The sequence below is a fragment of the Anser cygnoides genome, chromosome 4, assembly GCF_040182565.1.
Source record: "Anser cygnoides isolate HZ-2024a breed goose chromosome 4, Taihu_goose_T2T_genome, whole genome shotgun sequence".
NCBI lineage: Eukaryota > Metazoa > Chordata > Aves > Anseriformes > Anatidae > Anser > Anser cygnoides.
In genome coordinates this window covers 66,092,612-66,108,217 of record NC_089876.1, presented here as the reverse complement: position 1 = coordinate 66,108,217, position 15,606 = coordinate 66,092,612, and the positions used below count along the sequence as shown (strand labels likewise).

Genomic DNA, 15,606 nt, shown 5'->3' with positions numbered 1-15,606 from the left:
GAGGCCGGGGGCTGCATCCCTATGAGTTCCCAGCACGACCAGAGATGGGGACCCCAGCCTGTGCTGTTGGTGCTGGGGAGGTTTCCTCTCCAGGCTGGGAGGATGCCTGCCCCAACCTGGTGCGAATCCCCACAGCCAGCCAAGCTGACGCAAACTGTTTGGTTGTTTCCTTCCAGCTTCCTTTGCTTGTGTAGGGGTCAGGACTGGACCTACACATCATGAGGACTGTTATAAGCGAGACCACGCAATTTTCTGGTCTATCGAAGATAATTTATTAATTAGGTAAGCAGGTAGAAGCAAAACAGCGCTGGGCGGCTGGGGAGTCTCCGCTCCATCACAGCACGCAACTTTCCCTTTTCAGTGTCGCCGTTTTATAGCATCCACGTTTTGGCTTGTCAGGACTTGTTGAATCTTCTGAAGCTGTGCAGTTCGTTGTTGGGGGTCGTTGTTTTTCTTTCAATGATCATGCCTTGTGCTCGTGTTCAAGGGGGAGGGTAGTGAAGCGGCAAACAGTATTTCACAGAGTCTTTGTTTTACCAAGGACGTTTATCCAAGACCCCCTCCCCACTATCTACTTGCTTAGTCTTCCCCCTTAACAAGGTCGTAAATTGCAAAACCTTATCTTCTCAGCAGATTCTCTGAATTCCTTTTAAAGACAATGAACAAACACCCGCTAATTTATCACAAGGACGGTGGCAGAGAGACGGGGTCTGAGACTGTTGCCATCTCTGCCACCGTCGTGAATTCCTTGTTAAAGAAGCTGCAAGACAGAGAGGTGAGCTGCGGACATCCCGCTGTGCCGTGGGGGGTTGAGGGCTCCCCTCCACCCTGGGTGCCACCGAGGGGTCTTGCCTGATGGCCCCTCTGTCCTGCTGCTGGTGCCCGGTCCCCAAAGGCTGATCCTGCGGTCACGCTGGGCTGACGCTGCTGCGCTGCCTCCTTTCCCGCAGCAGCTCAGCCTGGAGCTGCCCAAGCATCCATCCTTGTCCTGGCCCTGTACCATGGTCCCAGGCTGGTGCCTGGTGCTTGGTCGGTTCCCAGGGCTGCTGCTCCCTCGGCTCCTTTGTGTAGCTGGACACAAGCTGGGACAGGACGCGGTGGTGCTGCTTGTGGGCTCTCACTCTAGAGTGAGGGGCAGCAGCTCGCAGCTGCCCGGGAATAAGGGCAAAGCAAGTGGTGTCATGGTCTCTCCCTAGGGTGACCGAGCGGAGACCTACCGCCGCCTCCAGCATGTCTTGCAAGGAGATGATACCCGTCTGCAGAGCGGCGTTGTGAACCGAGTGCTCGCAGAGGTGTCTGGAGACATGAAGGCAGCCCAGGTGAGCTTGTTCTCTAGAAGGGCGAACGGAGCAGCCTGCCTCTCCCCAGCTGTGGGTGTGACATGGAGTGGCGCACAGATGGTTCACTGGGATTCAGGCCTGGGGACTTCCCCAGTGCCCCTGTGGCTGCTCCCTCTCCCAGGGAGCGCATCCCGCTAGGGGAAAGGCTGTATCCAGCCCTGCTCCAGACTGTGCAGAGCGTGGTGAGCTCCTCCACGCCAGGCGACGTGTGCGCCACCTCCCAGGGCTGGAGTTGGGCCGTGCAGCCCCCCAGTTCCTGCCTCGCGCGACTCCTGCTTAACGCAGAGGCTCTGGGGACGCGTCCCAGCTCGGGCACAGCTGTCCCGGGGGTGTTCTGTGGGGGAGACGCGGTCGTCTCGCCAGTGGCTCTGACAGCAAAACGATGAGCTGAAGCCCCGTGGTCCTCACTGGCCAGCAGGGCCTGACCTGGTGCCTCAGCCTTTCTCCTGGGCAGCATTTCACCTGTGGCTCTTTTTCAGGGTGCAATGAACAATGTGACAGCAGCTGCTGGTGACGTCCTGGTGGCTCTGGCTCGTTCCCACTTCGAATTTGTGATGTCCGAGCTCCAGGGCCACCTGAAGACCATGAGGGGAGGAGCATGCCAGGAGTTTGTGCTCACCACCTTGAGCAAACTGGCCAGCAGCTATGGTATGGCCCCTTTGGCCTCGTGCTCTGGGTTATGGTCCATGACGGCCAGGAGCAGGGACCCTGCCCCTCCCTGAACGCTGTTTTGGGCCGGAGGGCTGTGGGGTTGTGGCACCTCCTCGCCTGGAGCTGGGATTTCCGCCCCGCCACCCCAATGCCAGTGCTGCAAGGGTGGAAGCTGCTGGGGACTGAACCCGCAGCGACCTCCCCTGTCCCTCTGACACGTCCCCCAGCCCGGCAGCCCCAGCCCTCCTGCCCGCGGTGCTGCTCTGGCTCTGGCTGACCGTGGCTCCCTCTGTCCCTCTGCCTGTCCTCTCTCTGCAGCCCTGCGGTGCATCCCCTTCGTCGAAATGACGCTCCTTGCTCTGCACGCCATGCTGAGACAAGTGGAGAGCAGCCGGATCCTGCGCACCATCTGCAGTGGTGAGTAGAGGGGAAGGGGCCGGGCAGGCCCTCGGTGCCTCGCTCGGATCGCGGCGTGGTCCTGCGCTGGGGGGCAAACTTTGGGAAGGGCAGGGCGGGGGCTGCAATGGTAAGTGCTGGAGGGGAAGAGGCCTGCGAGGAAGAGGAGGAGGAGGAGGTGCGGTGTGCAGAAGGGGAGAAGGGGCACCGTATTTTAGTTCAGATGCCGGGAGCGCAGCACTGGGCAGTCCCAAGCCGACGCCTGGTGAGCCAGGGACTGCTCCACGCAGGCGTGGGTGAGGGAGCCAGGCACGCTGCCTGTTGCAGACTTTGACGAGCTCCTTCCTTCTGGTGCAGTGCTGGAGCAGTGGTCGAGGGCGATCAACGCTTACTTCAACGCCTGGGAGCAGTGCCCCTTCCCTCGCATCGGGGAGAAGCAGCTCTGCGAGCAGGTGTACTCCCTGTTCTGCCACGCTGTGGTAAACTGGCTGGGCCGCCATAAGAAGGAGGAGGTGAGCGCTGCTGGGGCAGCAGCGGGGCTGTGCCTGGCTGGGGCTGCCCGTGCCCCCTGGGTGGGAGCAGAGGGGTGAGGGGAGGGAGCGGGCGGGCTGACGCCGTGCCCGGGGCTGGGGGCTCCCAGCTGGCAAGTGCTTGGGCCCCAGGGCCCTTTGGCAGGGGAATGCTTGCTGTCCTCTGGAGAGAGCCCTTCTGTGGGGCAGAAGGGAAAGGGAAAGCCCTCTCTGTGCAAAGGCAGGCATGTGCTGGGGGACGCCGAGTGCTAGACAGCCCTCAGAGTATCTCGTCTCTTCCCTCTGCAGGACAAGCAGGCCATCTTTGGAGCAGTGACTGCTATGATGGCTGTCGTCCTCCATGATGCGCAGCACCAGGACCGGGTGTGGAAGCAGGTCGTCTGGCTCCTGCAGCAGTACCAGGAGGTCCAAGATACTTCCCGGGTGACAGAGGTGAGGCGTTGCGCGGGGTCTGGTGCGGCTGTGGTGTGCGTGTGAGTGCCACGAGGTGTCGGGGAGCCCTCCGAGAAGGCAGGGCGGCAGCAGGGGAGCTGTGAGGCTTCCTGGGCTGCTCGGGCAGGAAGAGAACAACCCAGGTGAGCAGGAAGCCCTGGGCAGGAGCTTTGGGGTTCTCCCTGGGAGCTGGGGTTAGGGGTTCCCCATGCCACAGGCGTGCTGGGTTTCTTCCTTCCCACGTGGCTTCAGTGGCTTTAACCCACTCGTCCTCTCCCTTCTCTTGTAGAGCCTCCATTATTTCCTGAAGACCTTGGAGGAACTTCACGCTGTCGCCCCCAAGGACAAGCTCCATGCCATCGCTGCTGCTGTGCACCACGAGGTAAAGGGAGCCCGTGCCTGTGCTGCTGGCCCAGGTCCTGCAGGCCGGATTGCCACAGAGGGGCAGGGCAGGGCAGGGCGTCCTTCCACCGGGACCTTCCTGGAGGTGCCTCGAGGCTGTGAGCACCCTGATCCTGGCTGTTTTGTGCAGGCCCGAGGGGCAGCTCAGTTCCTTCAGCACTTCCCTCTCAGCCACCTGGCAGGAGGACTCTGGAGTGCTGGGACCCAAAAGGCAGCCTCTGATCGCTGCTCTGCCTGCGATCTTTCTCTAAAATGGACCTTTCTCCCACAGCTTGGGGACGAGACCAGGCAGCACAGTGCAGGCCATAAAGAAGAACTGAGGCAGTGCATTGTGCTTCAAGGTAAGGGAGGGAACGGGACGATGCCTGTCGTGTTCTCCCAACTTCCTTGTGAACCTCAGCCATGGGGTTTTGCTGACTATTCATGCAAAATGTGGTTTCTGGCCCGCAGCTCGAATCTACCCGGAGGAGACGGTCACGTTCCTGCTGTCCCAGCTGAGCAGCGAGAACCAGGGCTCCCGCGGGACAGCGCTGACTCTGCTGGGAGCTGTGGCCCGCTCTGACGGTCAGTACCACAGGCCAGGGCCGCCAGCCAGGGCTGGGGCAGTCAGGGGGCTGAAGCTATCTGCTGTCAGAGCTTTCAGGCCCTGTAACGCAGTAGTAGCGGCAGAAACAAAGTCCTTCTGGGACGCCAGTGCTTCCCCTGCAGTCAGAGCCCAGCCCTGCTGTGCTGTCCCGCTTGTCTGTGAAAAGCCTGGGAGCTTCGAGGGATCCCTTCTGCCATCTGAGCCCTGCCTGAACGCATACCTCTCTGTGTCTCTTGCAGAACCTGCAGTGAGAGAGAAGCTGCCCCTAATTGTAGAGGCTGTGCAGCCCTTGTTCACTGAGTCCGGCACCCAGGTGAGCTCATTTAGGAAGGAACAGCGAGACCAGTGGGGCAGAGAAAGCCCCCAGAGCGGGCAGGTTGTTGTGCTGTACAAAGCCTAGCCCCGACCCCTGGCAGCGAAGGCTTCTCCTGTGCACTCGTTGCCTCTCCACGGGCTGCGAGGGCTGCCCCCAGGCAAAGGTGGCTTCCCTTTGGCTGCTGGCGGGGCAGACCGTAACCACCCTGTCTCCTTGGCAGTTGAGGAGAGCGCTCCTGGGTTTCATCAAGGATCTGCTCAGCGTCAGCATCCCGAGCTGCTTGGCATGGGATGTGGTGGCGCACATCTTTGTCGAGTTCAGGCGGGCCTCGGACAGACTGGTAAGGACAGAGCGGGACACCCGCGGCTCGGTCCCGTGCCCAGGCTGTGCCGAGAGCTCCCTCAGTGGCACTCGCAGCATCGCCTGGGCCCCGCAGAACCTCGTGTGCCCGACAGCCCTGTGCAGCGCTCGCTGCTCCCAAGCTGCCCAGCACTTCCTTGGGGCTGGGACGTGGCCCCTGAGTGGGGCCTGGCTGTCCTCATCCTCCACAGAGCCTCCTGAGGTGGGAGTTGAGAGTAATGGGGGGTTTCCCAACGCTGTCTTGCAGGCGGTAGAAGACGTCCAAGAGGAAAGAGACCTTCAGGCCCAGTGCATAGGTATCCTGGAGTCTCTGGATCTCTCTGTGGAAGGGATGACCGAAGTAAGTGGTCCTGCTCCCTGCTGCTGCAGCCACTTTTCACCTTCAGGGTGTTTTTGCCAGCCCTCGCCTGCCCCCCCGGAGCTCGACCCTAATGGGCTCCAAGGGATGCGCAAGCCATCCTTTTCACCTCTGAGCCGAGATGGGAATGCTGATGTGCCAAACTTCCTCCTCCTCCTCTGCAGCTCTTGTGGCCACGGCTCCTGCAGTACGTGGTGCCGGCCCAGTACTGCGGCATGCTGGTCCCGCTGTTGCGTTGTCTCCAAGCCCTGATCGAGAGGCAGAAGCAAACGGAAGGGCAAGAGGACACCGAGAAGCCTGCTGACGTCCAGGAGCAAGGTGGGACCAGAAGGTGCCCCAGCAACCTGTGCCGGGCTCGGCCAGGGGCCTGCCTGGTGCATGCCTCCCTGCACCCTGGCAGCCCCCAGGCCAGCTCTGCAGCTGCACGGGTACTCTCAGCCCCGCGTCGGGGCGTCGAAGGTGCGAGGGGCTGGGTGCAGAGGTGCTCAGGGGCTCACCCTGCCTTTTTTCCTCCTTGCAGCCAAGAAGCCCACGCCACAGGCCCTACTGGTTCGGCTGTTGGTGAGTAGCGGGGCCCCGGGGCAAGAGCTTTTCTGGCCAGGGGCAGGGGGAGATGCTGGGGCAGGGATGCTTTTGCTGGCAGCCCCGAGGAGGAGGCAGCGCGTCCCAGCGTGCCCAAGCCCACGAGCTGGGGATCCCGCTCCCTCCCTGGGGCTGGAAGCACGTGGGGGGAGGCGCCGAGGCAGAGTCGAGCTCCCTCGTGGGAGAAGCCGCGTCCCTGGTGGAAGGAGTGACCCCGTCTCTCTCTGTCCTCCTCTAGGTGGTGGCGGCTTGTGATCAGTGCAGAGAATGCGCGGTTGCTGCCCTACAGCTGCTGCAGGCCCTGCAGAGCAGGATCCACAGCTCCCTGAGGGGACTGTGGCCCATCTCCATCCCCTGCATGCTGCAGTACCTTGAAGGTAAGGTGCCAGTGTGGAGGGCCGGGCTCAGGAGAGCTGGAGGGGGCAGGAAAACAGCCTCCCAGCATGGCGTAGGGGAACCGCTGCCGTCCCCCTTCCAGGCAGCCAGCGTGGAGGCTGGGGGCAGCGATCTGCTGGGATCAGCTCGTCCCAGGGGTGGACGGGGCCATCGATGTCCCCGTGGAGGGCAGGTCTGGGCAGTGTCCCCCTGCCCCTGCTGGGACGGTGCTTGGGGCAGGGGTGGGACCAGCGCCCCTGGCTCTGGAAGGCCGAGTGCCTGGGGCAGGTCTGCAGCAGCCGTTCTGGGCAGCTCGGTCCCACGCTGGGCAGCGCAGTAGCCTGGGAGGAGGCCCTAAATGGGCTGCAAGTGTTGGGTCTGTCAGGAGAAAATGTGTGCGGCTGTGCACGCTGGGGCACGGTGCTCGAGTAGTGCGGGGATCACAGTCGGGCAGCGGCGATCGGCCCCAGTCAGTCTTTCCTTCCCCGGCTTGAGTCGGTGGCTCTGGCCAATGTCCCTGGGATCCAGCCGGGGTCTGCAGCCTGGCAAGAGCTTTGGTGCAGGCAATTTTAGGCCCTTTCAAGCCTGGGACTTCTGGGGTTTTTGGCTCCCAGGGAAGGAGAGCACTGAACTCTTCTCCGGTGCTGGCTTAAGTGACAGCGAGGCATTTTGCTTCCTCTTGCTTTCCAGAAAAAACAGAGGGCTTCCTGGACTCTGAAGAGTGGCAGTGCTATCTGCTTAAGGTACAGCATCCCTGGGGGTGAGGCTGTGGGCAGTTGTGCCCCGACAGCTCCTGGGGCACGTGAACGTGAAAGGCCCGGGCAAAGGGCGAGACAACATTTGCCTCCTGTCGTGTTCCCCCCCAGTTCCTGACGGAGTCGGTGGAGGAGATGCTGGTGGACCAGCCATGGGTCGTGTGCCTGAGCCGGGAGCTGAGCCAGCAGCTGAGCAACCCCTCCAGCAGCGCCGAGGACAAGGTTTGCGCCCTGCCTGCGCCCTCCTGGCAGCACAGCCCGGGGGCACCCAGCTCCGGGGCTGGGGCTGAAGGAGCGCGTTCCCCGTGCGGGCTGTCGTCACCGCTCCCCCTGCCCTCGCCCCAAAGATGCTTCCCTCCGTGCTGCCCAGGGTCGGCTACAGCCGGGCGCCGCGGCTGCTCCCTGGGCTGTTGGGGCCTGTCGCGGCCAGGCCCTGTCCTGACAAGTCGCGCCGTTACCACGTCTCGGTCTCGGTCTCTTCTCTTTCAGAACTTCCTGTACCAGGCTCTCGGCACGGTGCTGGCCTCTTGTCGGCAGCTCACCCACGTCCAAGGGCAGCTGCTGAAATACTTAAAAGAAACAGATGCCACCAGCCCATGTGACAGACAGGTGAGGTTTCCTCTCCTGCCCCTGCTCTGCCCGGTGTCCCCTCGTCCCAGCCCTGCTCCGGACCTTTTTCATTTCCTTGTAGCTGCTGTTTCCCTCGGGCAATGTCCTGCCTTGCCGTCGTAGCTGGCCAGGACTGGCCAGCGTGTGCCAGAGCTCACTCCCATTTCTCCATCACTGCAGGGAATAGCTTCAGTGGTCTCCTATGCTGCTGAGCGCCACTTCTACCTGGCCCTGGATGCAATGCGCAAGTTCACCAAGTGGCTCATCACATTTGACAGATGTCGAAAGGTAATGGGTGCAGGGTTTTAGTGTTCGGCCTTCTCTTGCCCTGTTCTCACTTCCTGAACAGTGGCGGCCGAGTCGTGGCAGCCACATTGCATTTACCCCTCCCGTAAGAGCTACCTAAGACGCACTGCCCCCTCCAGAAAGCTGAGGGCCAGGAGCCGGAGCCCTGTGAGCTCTTGCTGGCTCTGCCCCTCACCTGGGGGCCATGGGCAAGCCTTTCATGGCCAGTACGCCCCTGACGGGCACAGGCTGCTCACCTCAGGGCAGGAATGGGACAAACTCCTTCAGATGGTTTTCCACGGCCCTGCACAGCTGAGCCACACAGCCCCTTACAGCCCCGCTCCCCAGCCCCACAAATTCGTCGAGTCCTGGGGCACAGCAGGGCCAGCGGACTGACATCTCGGGGCATCTTACTCAACACAGGCGCAGAAGGGACACCAGAGAGCTCAGGCCACTTGGGCTGCAGCCATGCTTACCTATGGCAAGGTTGCACTGCACGCGCCCAAGTCAGAACTGCTGGCCTGCGTGGAGGAAGACATCCTGGCCAACATCCTGGAGCTCTTCCATGCCTGCAGAAAGGTAGGAGCGTGGGGCACAGAGGGGCAGGGAGGGCTGGGGGCCCCCACGTGCCGAGGTGGAAGGTCTCTTTCTGAACGTCCCCTGAGTGGTTTGTCCTGAATGTCCAGGTCCAACCCCAGCCCCTAAGAACCCCTCGCCCGTGTTCCTCTCCCAGCTCTTCAAGCAGTTCAACTGGTGTTTTTCTCTCTCGGGTCTCAGGAACTGCAGCACAAGCTCGCCCTGCTGAACGGCATCAAGGAGGTCACCTGTGCCATCCAGGCTGCGGACACCAAGCACAGCTTCAGGCTCTGCAAGAAGCCGGAGGTGCTAGAGATCCTGCTGGTGAGTGCCTGGAGCCGGGGCTGCCCGCAGGGGAGGTGCGATGGTCTCCCCCGGCCACCCACCAGCTCCTGAGCTCCCAAAGCCTTGTCCCCAGCTGCTGGGCCCTGGGGAGCTGGCACTCGGTGGCTGGAGAGCACGGTGGCTCTGTGGTGGCCGTGGGGATGAAGGGGCTGGTGCGGGCGCAGGCCTGTCAGCAGAGCCGGCTCCTGGGGCGGGTGGGCAGGCTCTCCGTGCCACAGCCCGCCCTGAGTGCGTCTCTCTGGGACTTGCAGGACTTGATGGAGGAGGATGCCTGCGACACCCCTGTGTCCCAAGTGCATCTCAAGATGCTTCAGCTCCTGGAGCAGCTGAGGTGAGGTCTGTGCCCCAGGCTGTGGGGGCTCGCTGTGCGTCCCAGCCCAGCCGGCTGGTGCAGCCCCAGTGGTCTCGAGTACGGGGCAGGGAGCTGCGGGGTTCTGGGCTGGAACGGCGTGCCCCATCCTGGGTGACTTCCGAAGGCCGGGGGGCTGTTGGGGCTGGGGGGCCGCATCCACAGAGACGGGGCTGGGCTGTCATGGTCAGCGAGCCATGAGCGCTGTGCCGGCAGAAAGGCCCTGGCTCTCCAGGGGACGGGAAGGGCAAGGAACGGGCACCTGGGGGGGGTCTCCTTGCCCCTGGGGGTGAGTGCTTGGCCGCTGCCAGGGAGCTGCCAGGAACTGCCGGAGCTGGAGCTCACCAGCACGGGCTGGGGGGGCCGGGTCTGGGGCTCAAACCCAGTCGGCGTTTGGGCCACTCTGGAGATTGCTGGTAAACCCCCTCACTGTTTTCTCCTTTTTTTCTCCATCCAGCACGCTGAAGCCTTGCATGGACTGGGAGTACAGGTGCTCCCAGGTGGCTGTGTGCTCCTGGAGAGTCCTGTCGTGCCCTCCTGAGGAGACAGAGCTGCAGGTACCTGCCAGCCCTTCCCTGCACACCTCAGCGCTCCCTGTGCCCTGGCAGCTGCCGCGGTGCTCAGCCTCACTCCTCCTTTCCCGTTTTCAGTCTCTGCAGACATCGTGTGAGGAAGCTCTGGGCCAACTTGTGTCAGCCCTTCTCAAAGCAGAAGGGACCTCCAGCGCCTTCGCGGACGTGGTCTCTGTGAGTATCCATGAGGCAGTGGGGCAGAGTTGGGGCCTTAGGGGATGCCCAGAGGAGGATCCGTTCCCTGCCGCAGTGCCAGGGCAGGCAAAGGAACGGGCCCTGCGGGAGGCAAAGCCAAGAGCCAGGCTCCCAAGTGCCAGGCTGGCACAGGGAGATGCCGGTGGGGAAACGTCTCCTGGGTGAGGGCAGGGGTGCGTGGAGCGAGCGGGGCAGGGGGGTGGCAGTGCCGGTGCTCGGCGGGGCTGGGGCCACGCGGAGCCGCAGGGCAGGCCCTGCGGGAAGGGGCCAGAAGAGGAGGGAGGCAGAGAGGGGTGCTGGGGAGAGAAGGACACCCGTCACGAGACGCATGTGCTCCACCCCAGATCTTGCTGTGCCACCTCACGTCAACGAAAGCATGGGAGCGAGAGAGGGCCCTGCAGGTCTGCGCCCAGCTGCTGGGCACTTACGAAGAGCTCTTCAAGTGTTCGGTGAGTAGGGAGCCCCGCGTGCCCCGTCCCCTCTCCCTGCTGGCCACGGCCCCGACGCCTGGCCATGGCCTGGGGAGGCGAGCAGGCACTGGGCTGCCTGCGAGCTTCCTCCTGCCTCTCGCGCCCGCAGAGGGAACGCACCTGCTCGCAGTTCGGCTCCTTGGTCGGCGTGCTGGGGCCTCTGCTGAGCGACTCCCAGGCCACGTCCCGGCAGAGGGCAGGGGCCTGCCTCAGCTGCCTCCTCCGGATCCAAGGTGAGGAAAGCGGGTTCTTCCTGGCCCCCATCAGCCCCATCTTCTCTTCCTTCCCTGCCCAGCGAGGGCTTTTGTTTACGTCCCTTCCCAGCCAGTCAAGAAACACTGTCGCGACGAATGAGGGGAGTGGACGGGGCGCTCTGTGGCCCTGCACAATCACCGTTCCCACTAAGAAATCGGTTGGAAGCGAGCTCCTGCCCCCTCCTCAGTGAGCAGCGTCTGCGCTGAGGAATTTGCGGGGAGGTTTGCTCCCTCCCGGAGACGCTGGTGCCCGGTGCAGGACCTGGGGACGCAGCAGCTGGGAGCAGAGGCCTGCGGCTGCTGGGACCCCACAGCCCCAAAACAGCTCCAGGGGAAGGAGGGCTCTGTGCGGCCCGGGATGTGTCAGCCACGGAGCCGGGCTGGTGGCATCCTGCCACGGGAGGGTTGGGAGGGCCCTGGCCTTTGCTCCCCAGCCTCCTCTATCCACGTCTGGCGCCAGAGATTCAGTTCCCCTAACCAGGACTCCCTTCCCTCACAGCATGTGGCATGACGAAGACCAGGAGAGCGGTGCTCCAAGTGCCTGACTGCAAGGAGCTGTGTGAGAGGCTGAAGAGCACGGAGGACGGGTCTCTGTGTGAGGACCCTGCCAAAATAGCGAAGGTAACTGGCTCCAGAGAGTGAGGTGGGGGCCCCAGTGCATTTGTCAGGAGGTGCGTTTCGCACGCAGGGAAACAAGACGAGAGGAGATGGTTCTAAACCCCTCCGCTGCAGGAAGTACAAAAAAGCAGCGTATGCACAGAGGAGTGTGCCCTGAGTGCCCTCTCAGTGACCAGCGAGCTGCTGAGCTCAGAGGCCCCTGGAGTTTCCTTTCTGTTCTAAAGAGCCGGAGCAGAGCTGTGACAGTGTCTCTCCTGTCTCTCCAGGGGGTTTGCCAGTACTTCCCCCAGGGACAGGCCAGGAGCTTCATGGACGCCATCATGAAGACCTTCGAATGCGCTAACGAGGAGCGTGCACAGGCAGCTGGCGACTGGATGATCGGATTCCTGGAAGCGTGCGGAAAGGAAATACGTCCAGAGGTAAGGGAGACCCTTGTAACCCTCGGCCTTGACTTCTCTCTGTTGGCTGTTGTGCTGCACCTCGTGTGGGCTGAAGAAATGCAGCCCGAGCGTGGAGCTGAGGGGACCGCTGCTGCCTGACACGTTCTGCTCTGTGCGGTCCTCTGACGAGGACTCAGGCACTGCACTCTCAAGTCTCCCGTCGGCGCAGGTCCTTGCCCCGGGCGAGGCAGTTACCGCTGGGACACACCAACCTTCCCGTTCCTCCCCACTGCCTGCAAGGTGTCGGAGCCTGCTGGGTTGCGATCTCCCATCGCTGCAGCCGTGCGCCGGCGATTATCCAGGCTGTTGGGCATAAAACGTGCCCAGGCCTTCGGTGTGCTCAAATCGCTCAGCTGCTGCCACCGCCGGCCCCAGGCACACGCAGCGACGGAGGGGGGTGTGCGCGTGTGCACGTTGGTGTGCGTCAGCGCCGAGAGCACACGCGCCCCCAGCCGTGAGGCAGGGCTCGGGGACGAGGGCTTGTCAGCGTGCCAAGGCGGCAGGCGTTGCTCAGGCGCCGAGTGACCGTGCTGGGGTCCTGCACAGGCAAAGGATACGCTGAGGTGTGCCATCTCGCCCCTTGCCTTGCAGGTGCCTGAAGTCGTGAACATCCTGTGGAAGGCCATGTACACCATGCAGCAGGGCACCCTCAGGGACCTGCTCTTGAAGGCAGCCCGTCTCCTGGCTGGCTTCCACCTTCAGCCTGTGGTGGACAGCCTCCTCCAGACAGAACTGCCCTCAGAGAGGTATGTGCGCTCCCCCCTTGCCCCGCTGTGGCCAAACAGCAACCCCAGGCTTGCCTGCGGTAGGCAGATCCAGGGAAGCAGCAGGTCCCATTCCTCCCCCAGAAGCCTGAGCTCTGTGAGATCGTGCACTCGTGCCTCTGGGGAAGCAGGCATCGTATGCCCGCTGCTGGCGAGGAGAGCGTTTGGCCTCTGGGGAGGGCACCAGGGCTGCCAGAGGACGGGGCTCACGGGTGAACGTCTGGTTGCTTGCAGAGACATGGTGCAGCTCTGGAGGAGCCTGGGCAGCAGCGACCTCGGGCCTCAGGTCCTGAGGCACTTAGCAGAGAGGCTGGACAAGGCACCTGAAACCAGACCTTTGTGCAACGATGCTGATCAAGAGCCGCATTGTCTCAAGGTATGTTCGTCGGCAGAAGCATTTCTGCAGCTTCCCACGTGCTTTCTAACTTAGCTCATCAGGGTGAGGGACTTGGGGGTCATCCGAGGCTGTCCCAGGTGTGAGACCTGCCGGCAGGAAGAGTCCCCCAGGGGGACAGGGGCACCAGCGGGCTGGTGGGAAAGGCGGTGTTTAACAGGTTCTTGTGGGTCACATTTCCCTGCAGCTCCTCTGTGCGATCTCTGAGGTGGTGTCTGCTCTGCTGACCGCGGAGGCAGTCCGGGACCTGCTTCCTCACCTCCTTCCAGTCCTCCTGCAGTGGGTCAGCAAGGAACTGGGGGTAGAGTTGCTGTTTCCCCCTCTGAGTCCTCCAAGAGGACTCCTCCTCTTCAAGGACATGGGACAAGAGGAGCAGTTGTGCGGGTAAGGAGCAGCAGGGGCGGGGAACGGGGGGCTTCAGTTCCCCAGCCAGGCACGTTTGTTCGTGGTGCTGAGGGAGCCAAAGGGCTGCCCTGTTTCCCAAGCCTGCCCTGTTTCCCAGGTGTGGAAACGGGTCGCCGGGGTTCGTTTGACTTCTGTCCTCTGCTGGAGAAGGATCCCAGACGGGATCGTTCCCAGGATGTCCCCAGGGGATGTTCCCAGACGGGACGGGACCGACGGCTGCTCTCGGCCTGTCTCCTCTGCGTCCCCGATTACAGCGTGTCCTTCCTCTCTCTGGACCGATCCAGGAGAGACCGGGCGTGTCCTTCCTCTCTCTGGACCGATCCGGGAGAGACCGGGCGTCAAACCCTGCGCAGGGCTGGCAGCTCTCGGGACAGGGGAGACCCCAGGCGTGGGGCAGCTCGGGGCGCTGGGACCGGGGCGTTTCGGCAGAGCCAAGACAAAACTTCCCCTCCGGTGCCACGATGTGAGATTTCTGTGGGTTTTCTTTCGCCAGACTCTACTGTGATGCTCTGGAGCAAGTGCTGAGAAGATGCCTGGACGAGAGGTGGCAGCAGGTGCTCTTCAGGCACGGAGTGTGGCCATCCCTGGACTTGCCTCAGTGGCACTGCAACAGCGTGCAGCTGCTGACCAGGTGAGAGCCCAGCGGGTGGCTGTGCCCCGGGAAGCAGCCGCAGGACCCTTCCCGTGTGCCTGGGGAGCTCTCCTGGGAGGCAGGGCAGCGCCTGCGTCGCAGCAGGGGACGTTTCGGGCCGCTGCCCATGGCCTTCCCACCTGACCACGTCACCTGCTTGTGCTCTGTGTGCAGTGTGCTGCTCCGTGCCCGGCTCGTCTCGCGTGCGCTCATACAGACCTTCCTGCCGTGGCTGCACTCCCCCTTGCCAAACCTGCAGGTCACGGCGCTGGCTTTCTTCGCTGAGGTGAGGCGGCGCGTGGGGCGGGGCGGGCTCAGAGGGCTTTTCGGAAGAAACTGCTGCTTGGGGTGTCTCTTTATGGAAGAGACCAGCCGAGGTCCCATGCCAGCACTAACAGACCTTTGGCTGTCTTGTAGCTGATGAAGGACCCGCCAGCTGAGGGGAAGGATCTCCTGAAGCCCCTGGTACGGCTCTTCCTGGAGAAGCTGCAGCATCCGAGCTGTGCTGTGCAGCACATGGCAGCGAGAGGCCTGGGCAGTGCTGTCAGTGGCTTGCCCAAGAAGGTGAGGCGCACTTTCCTCTGCTCTGGCTGCAGCCCCCCAGCAGAGAGCCGGGCAGAGGCTGAGTGAGAGCCAAGCAGAGCCGCGGGGCAGTTCGGGAGCCTGGGGCAGAGCAGCACGGGCAGATGGGGGCTTCCCAATGGCCAGGCTGCTCTCCAAGCTCAGCACGGTGGCAGCGGGGAACCGTGCGAGTGCCGTTCGTCACGGGGTTGTGCCGCAGCCGCACCCCCTTGCCAAACAGACGTGGGGAGAAAGGGTGGGCATTGCAGGCAGGAGCCGCGAGCAGCTTGTGCGCATCTTTGGCGTTGCAGGTTCAAAAGCACAAGAGGAGCATCGTGGCAGCACTGGAGCGTGAAATGAGGAACGTGGACCATCCAGAGGTGGCTGCGGAGAGCATGTTGGCCCTGGCAGAAATACTTGCAAAGCAGATGGCGAAGGGCTTGGGCGGGGCCTTCAGACGCATCGCCCGCTCCACCAGGAAGTTCCTTGATGCCGTGAGTGAACCTACTTTTCTCCCACTTGTCCGAGGGGCGTGGGGTGGGCAGGGGCCTGCCTGTGCTGCGAGGAGGTGCTCCTCCAGGCAACCAGCTGCCGTGGCCCCTCTCTCTCTCTCTCCTGCGGGTGGGACGCACCGAGGGCCCCGGCACTCAGGTGCCATTTCTTAGGGATGGGACGAGGAAGGGACCTTCCACATGGCAGGGAAGGGGCCGGGATGAGGTGACCTCGTTCTGGAGCTGGTTTCCAAAGCGCCACTGCCAACAGCGCTGTGCTCGCTCGCCCTCAGTTGTCAGTCCCTGATGCTTCGTTGTTGCAGAGAGGCTGGGAGACGATGCCTTCGTGACCCAGCTCACAGATGGCTTTCTGGGTTGCAGAAGCAAGAGGACCTTCGTTTTGCGGCCTTCAGTCTCTACACGGCCCTGGCTGCTGGCGTCAAGGACAATCTCACCACGTTCTTCAGCGGAGAAGTGGAGCAGATATTGGGCAGCCTCTTCCTGCACCTCCAAGACCCCAGCTGTGCAGTATCCAGCGTAAGAACCCCCTGAGCTTATTTGCCA

The 15,606-nt window shown here is 62.9% G+C and overlaps 2 protein-coding genes across 2 annotated transcripts in view; both read left to right on the top strand.

The window, feature by feature from the left end:
- The first annotated feature begins 291 nt into the window (after nt 1-291).
- Nucleotides 292-15,606, top strand: part of LOC136790784 (maestro heat-like repeat-containing protein family member 2B) — a 16,041-nt gene continuing 726 nt past the window's right edge. Inside the window, exons 1-34 of the mRNA XM_066996564.1 lie at nt 292-775; nt 1,197-1,319; nt 1,820-1,988; nt 2,310-2,408; nt 2,745-2,899; nt 3,206-3,349; nt 3,639-3,731; nt 4,023-4,092; nt 4,202-4,315; nt 4,577-4,650; nt 4,874-4,993; nt 5,261-5,353; nt 5,536-5,689; nt 5,892-5,932; nt 6,192-6,330; nt 7,019-7,071; nt 7,144-7,305; nt 7,573-7,692; nt 7,873-7,980; nt 8,401-8,556; nt 8,755-8,877; nt 9,150-9,229; nt 9,705-9,993; nt 10,359-10,463; nt 10,594-10,717; nt 11,238-11,359; nt 11,623-11,775; nt 12,388-12,542; nt 12,795-12,936; nt 13,142-13,338; nt 13,853-13,990; nt 14,165-14,276; nt 14,408-14,554; nt 14,863-15,579. Of these exons, the coding sequence (XP_066852665.1) occupies nt 659-775; nt 1,197-1,319; nt 1,820-1,988; nt 2,310-2,408; nt 2,745-2,899; nt 3,206-3,349; nt 3,639-3,731; nt 4,023-4,092; nt 4,202-4,315; nt 4,577-4,650; nt 4,874-4,993; nt 5,261-5,353; nt 5,536-5,689; nt 5,892-5,932; nt 6,192-6,330; nt 7,019-7,071; nt 7,144-7,305; nt 7,573-7,692; nt 7,873-7,980; nt 8,401-8,556; nt 8,755-8,877; nt 9,150-9,229; nt 9,705-9,993; nt 10,359-10,463; nt 10,594-10,717; nt 11,238-11,359; nt 11,623-11,775; nt 12,388-12,542; nt 12,795-12,936; nt 13,142-13,338; nt 13,853-13,990; nt 14,165-14,276; nt 14,408-14,554; nt 14,863-15,216 (4,545 nt within the window). The 5' untranslated portion in view covers nt 292-658 and the 3' untranslated portion in view covers nt 15,217-15,579. The remainder of the gene's footprint in view (nt 776-1,196; nt 1,320-1,819; nt 1,989-2,309; nt 2,409-2,744; nt 2,900-3,205; nt 3,350-3,638; nt 3,732-4,022; nt 4,093-4,201; nt 4,316-4,576; nt 4,651-4,873; nt 4,994-5,260; nt 5,354-5,535; nt 5,690-5,891; nt 5,933-6,191; nt 6,331-7,018; nt 7,072-7,143; nt 7,306-7,572; nt 7,693-7,872; nt 7,981-8,400; nt 8,557-8,754; nt 8,878-9,149; nt 9,230-9,704; nt 9,994-10,358; nt 10,464-10,593; nt 10,718-11,237; nt 11,360-11,622; nt 11,776-12,387; nt 12,543-12,794; nt 12,937-13,141; nt 13,339-13,852; nt 13,991-14,164; nt 14,277-14,407; nt 14,555-14,862; nt 15,580-15,606) is intronic.
- Nucleotides 15,264-15,606, top strand: part of LOC136790783 (maestro heat-like repeat-containing protein family member 2B) — a 15,252-nt gene continuing 14,909 nt past the window's right edge. The window contains exons 1-2 of the mRNA XM_066996563.1: nt 15,264-15,268; nt 15,456-15,579. Coding sequence (XP_066852664.1) covers nt 15,264-15,268; nt 15,456-15,579 — 129 coding nt within the window. The remainder of the gene's footprint in view (nt 15,269-15,455; nt 15,580-15,606) is intronic.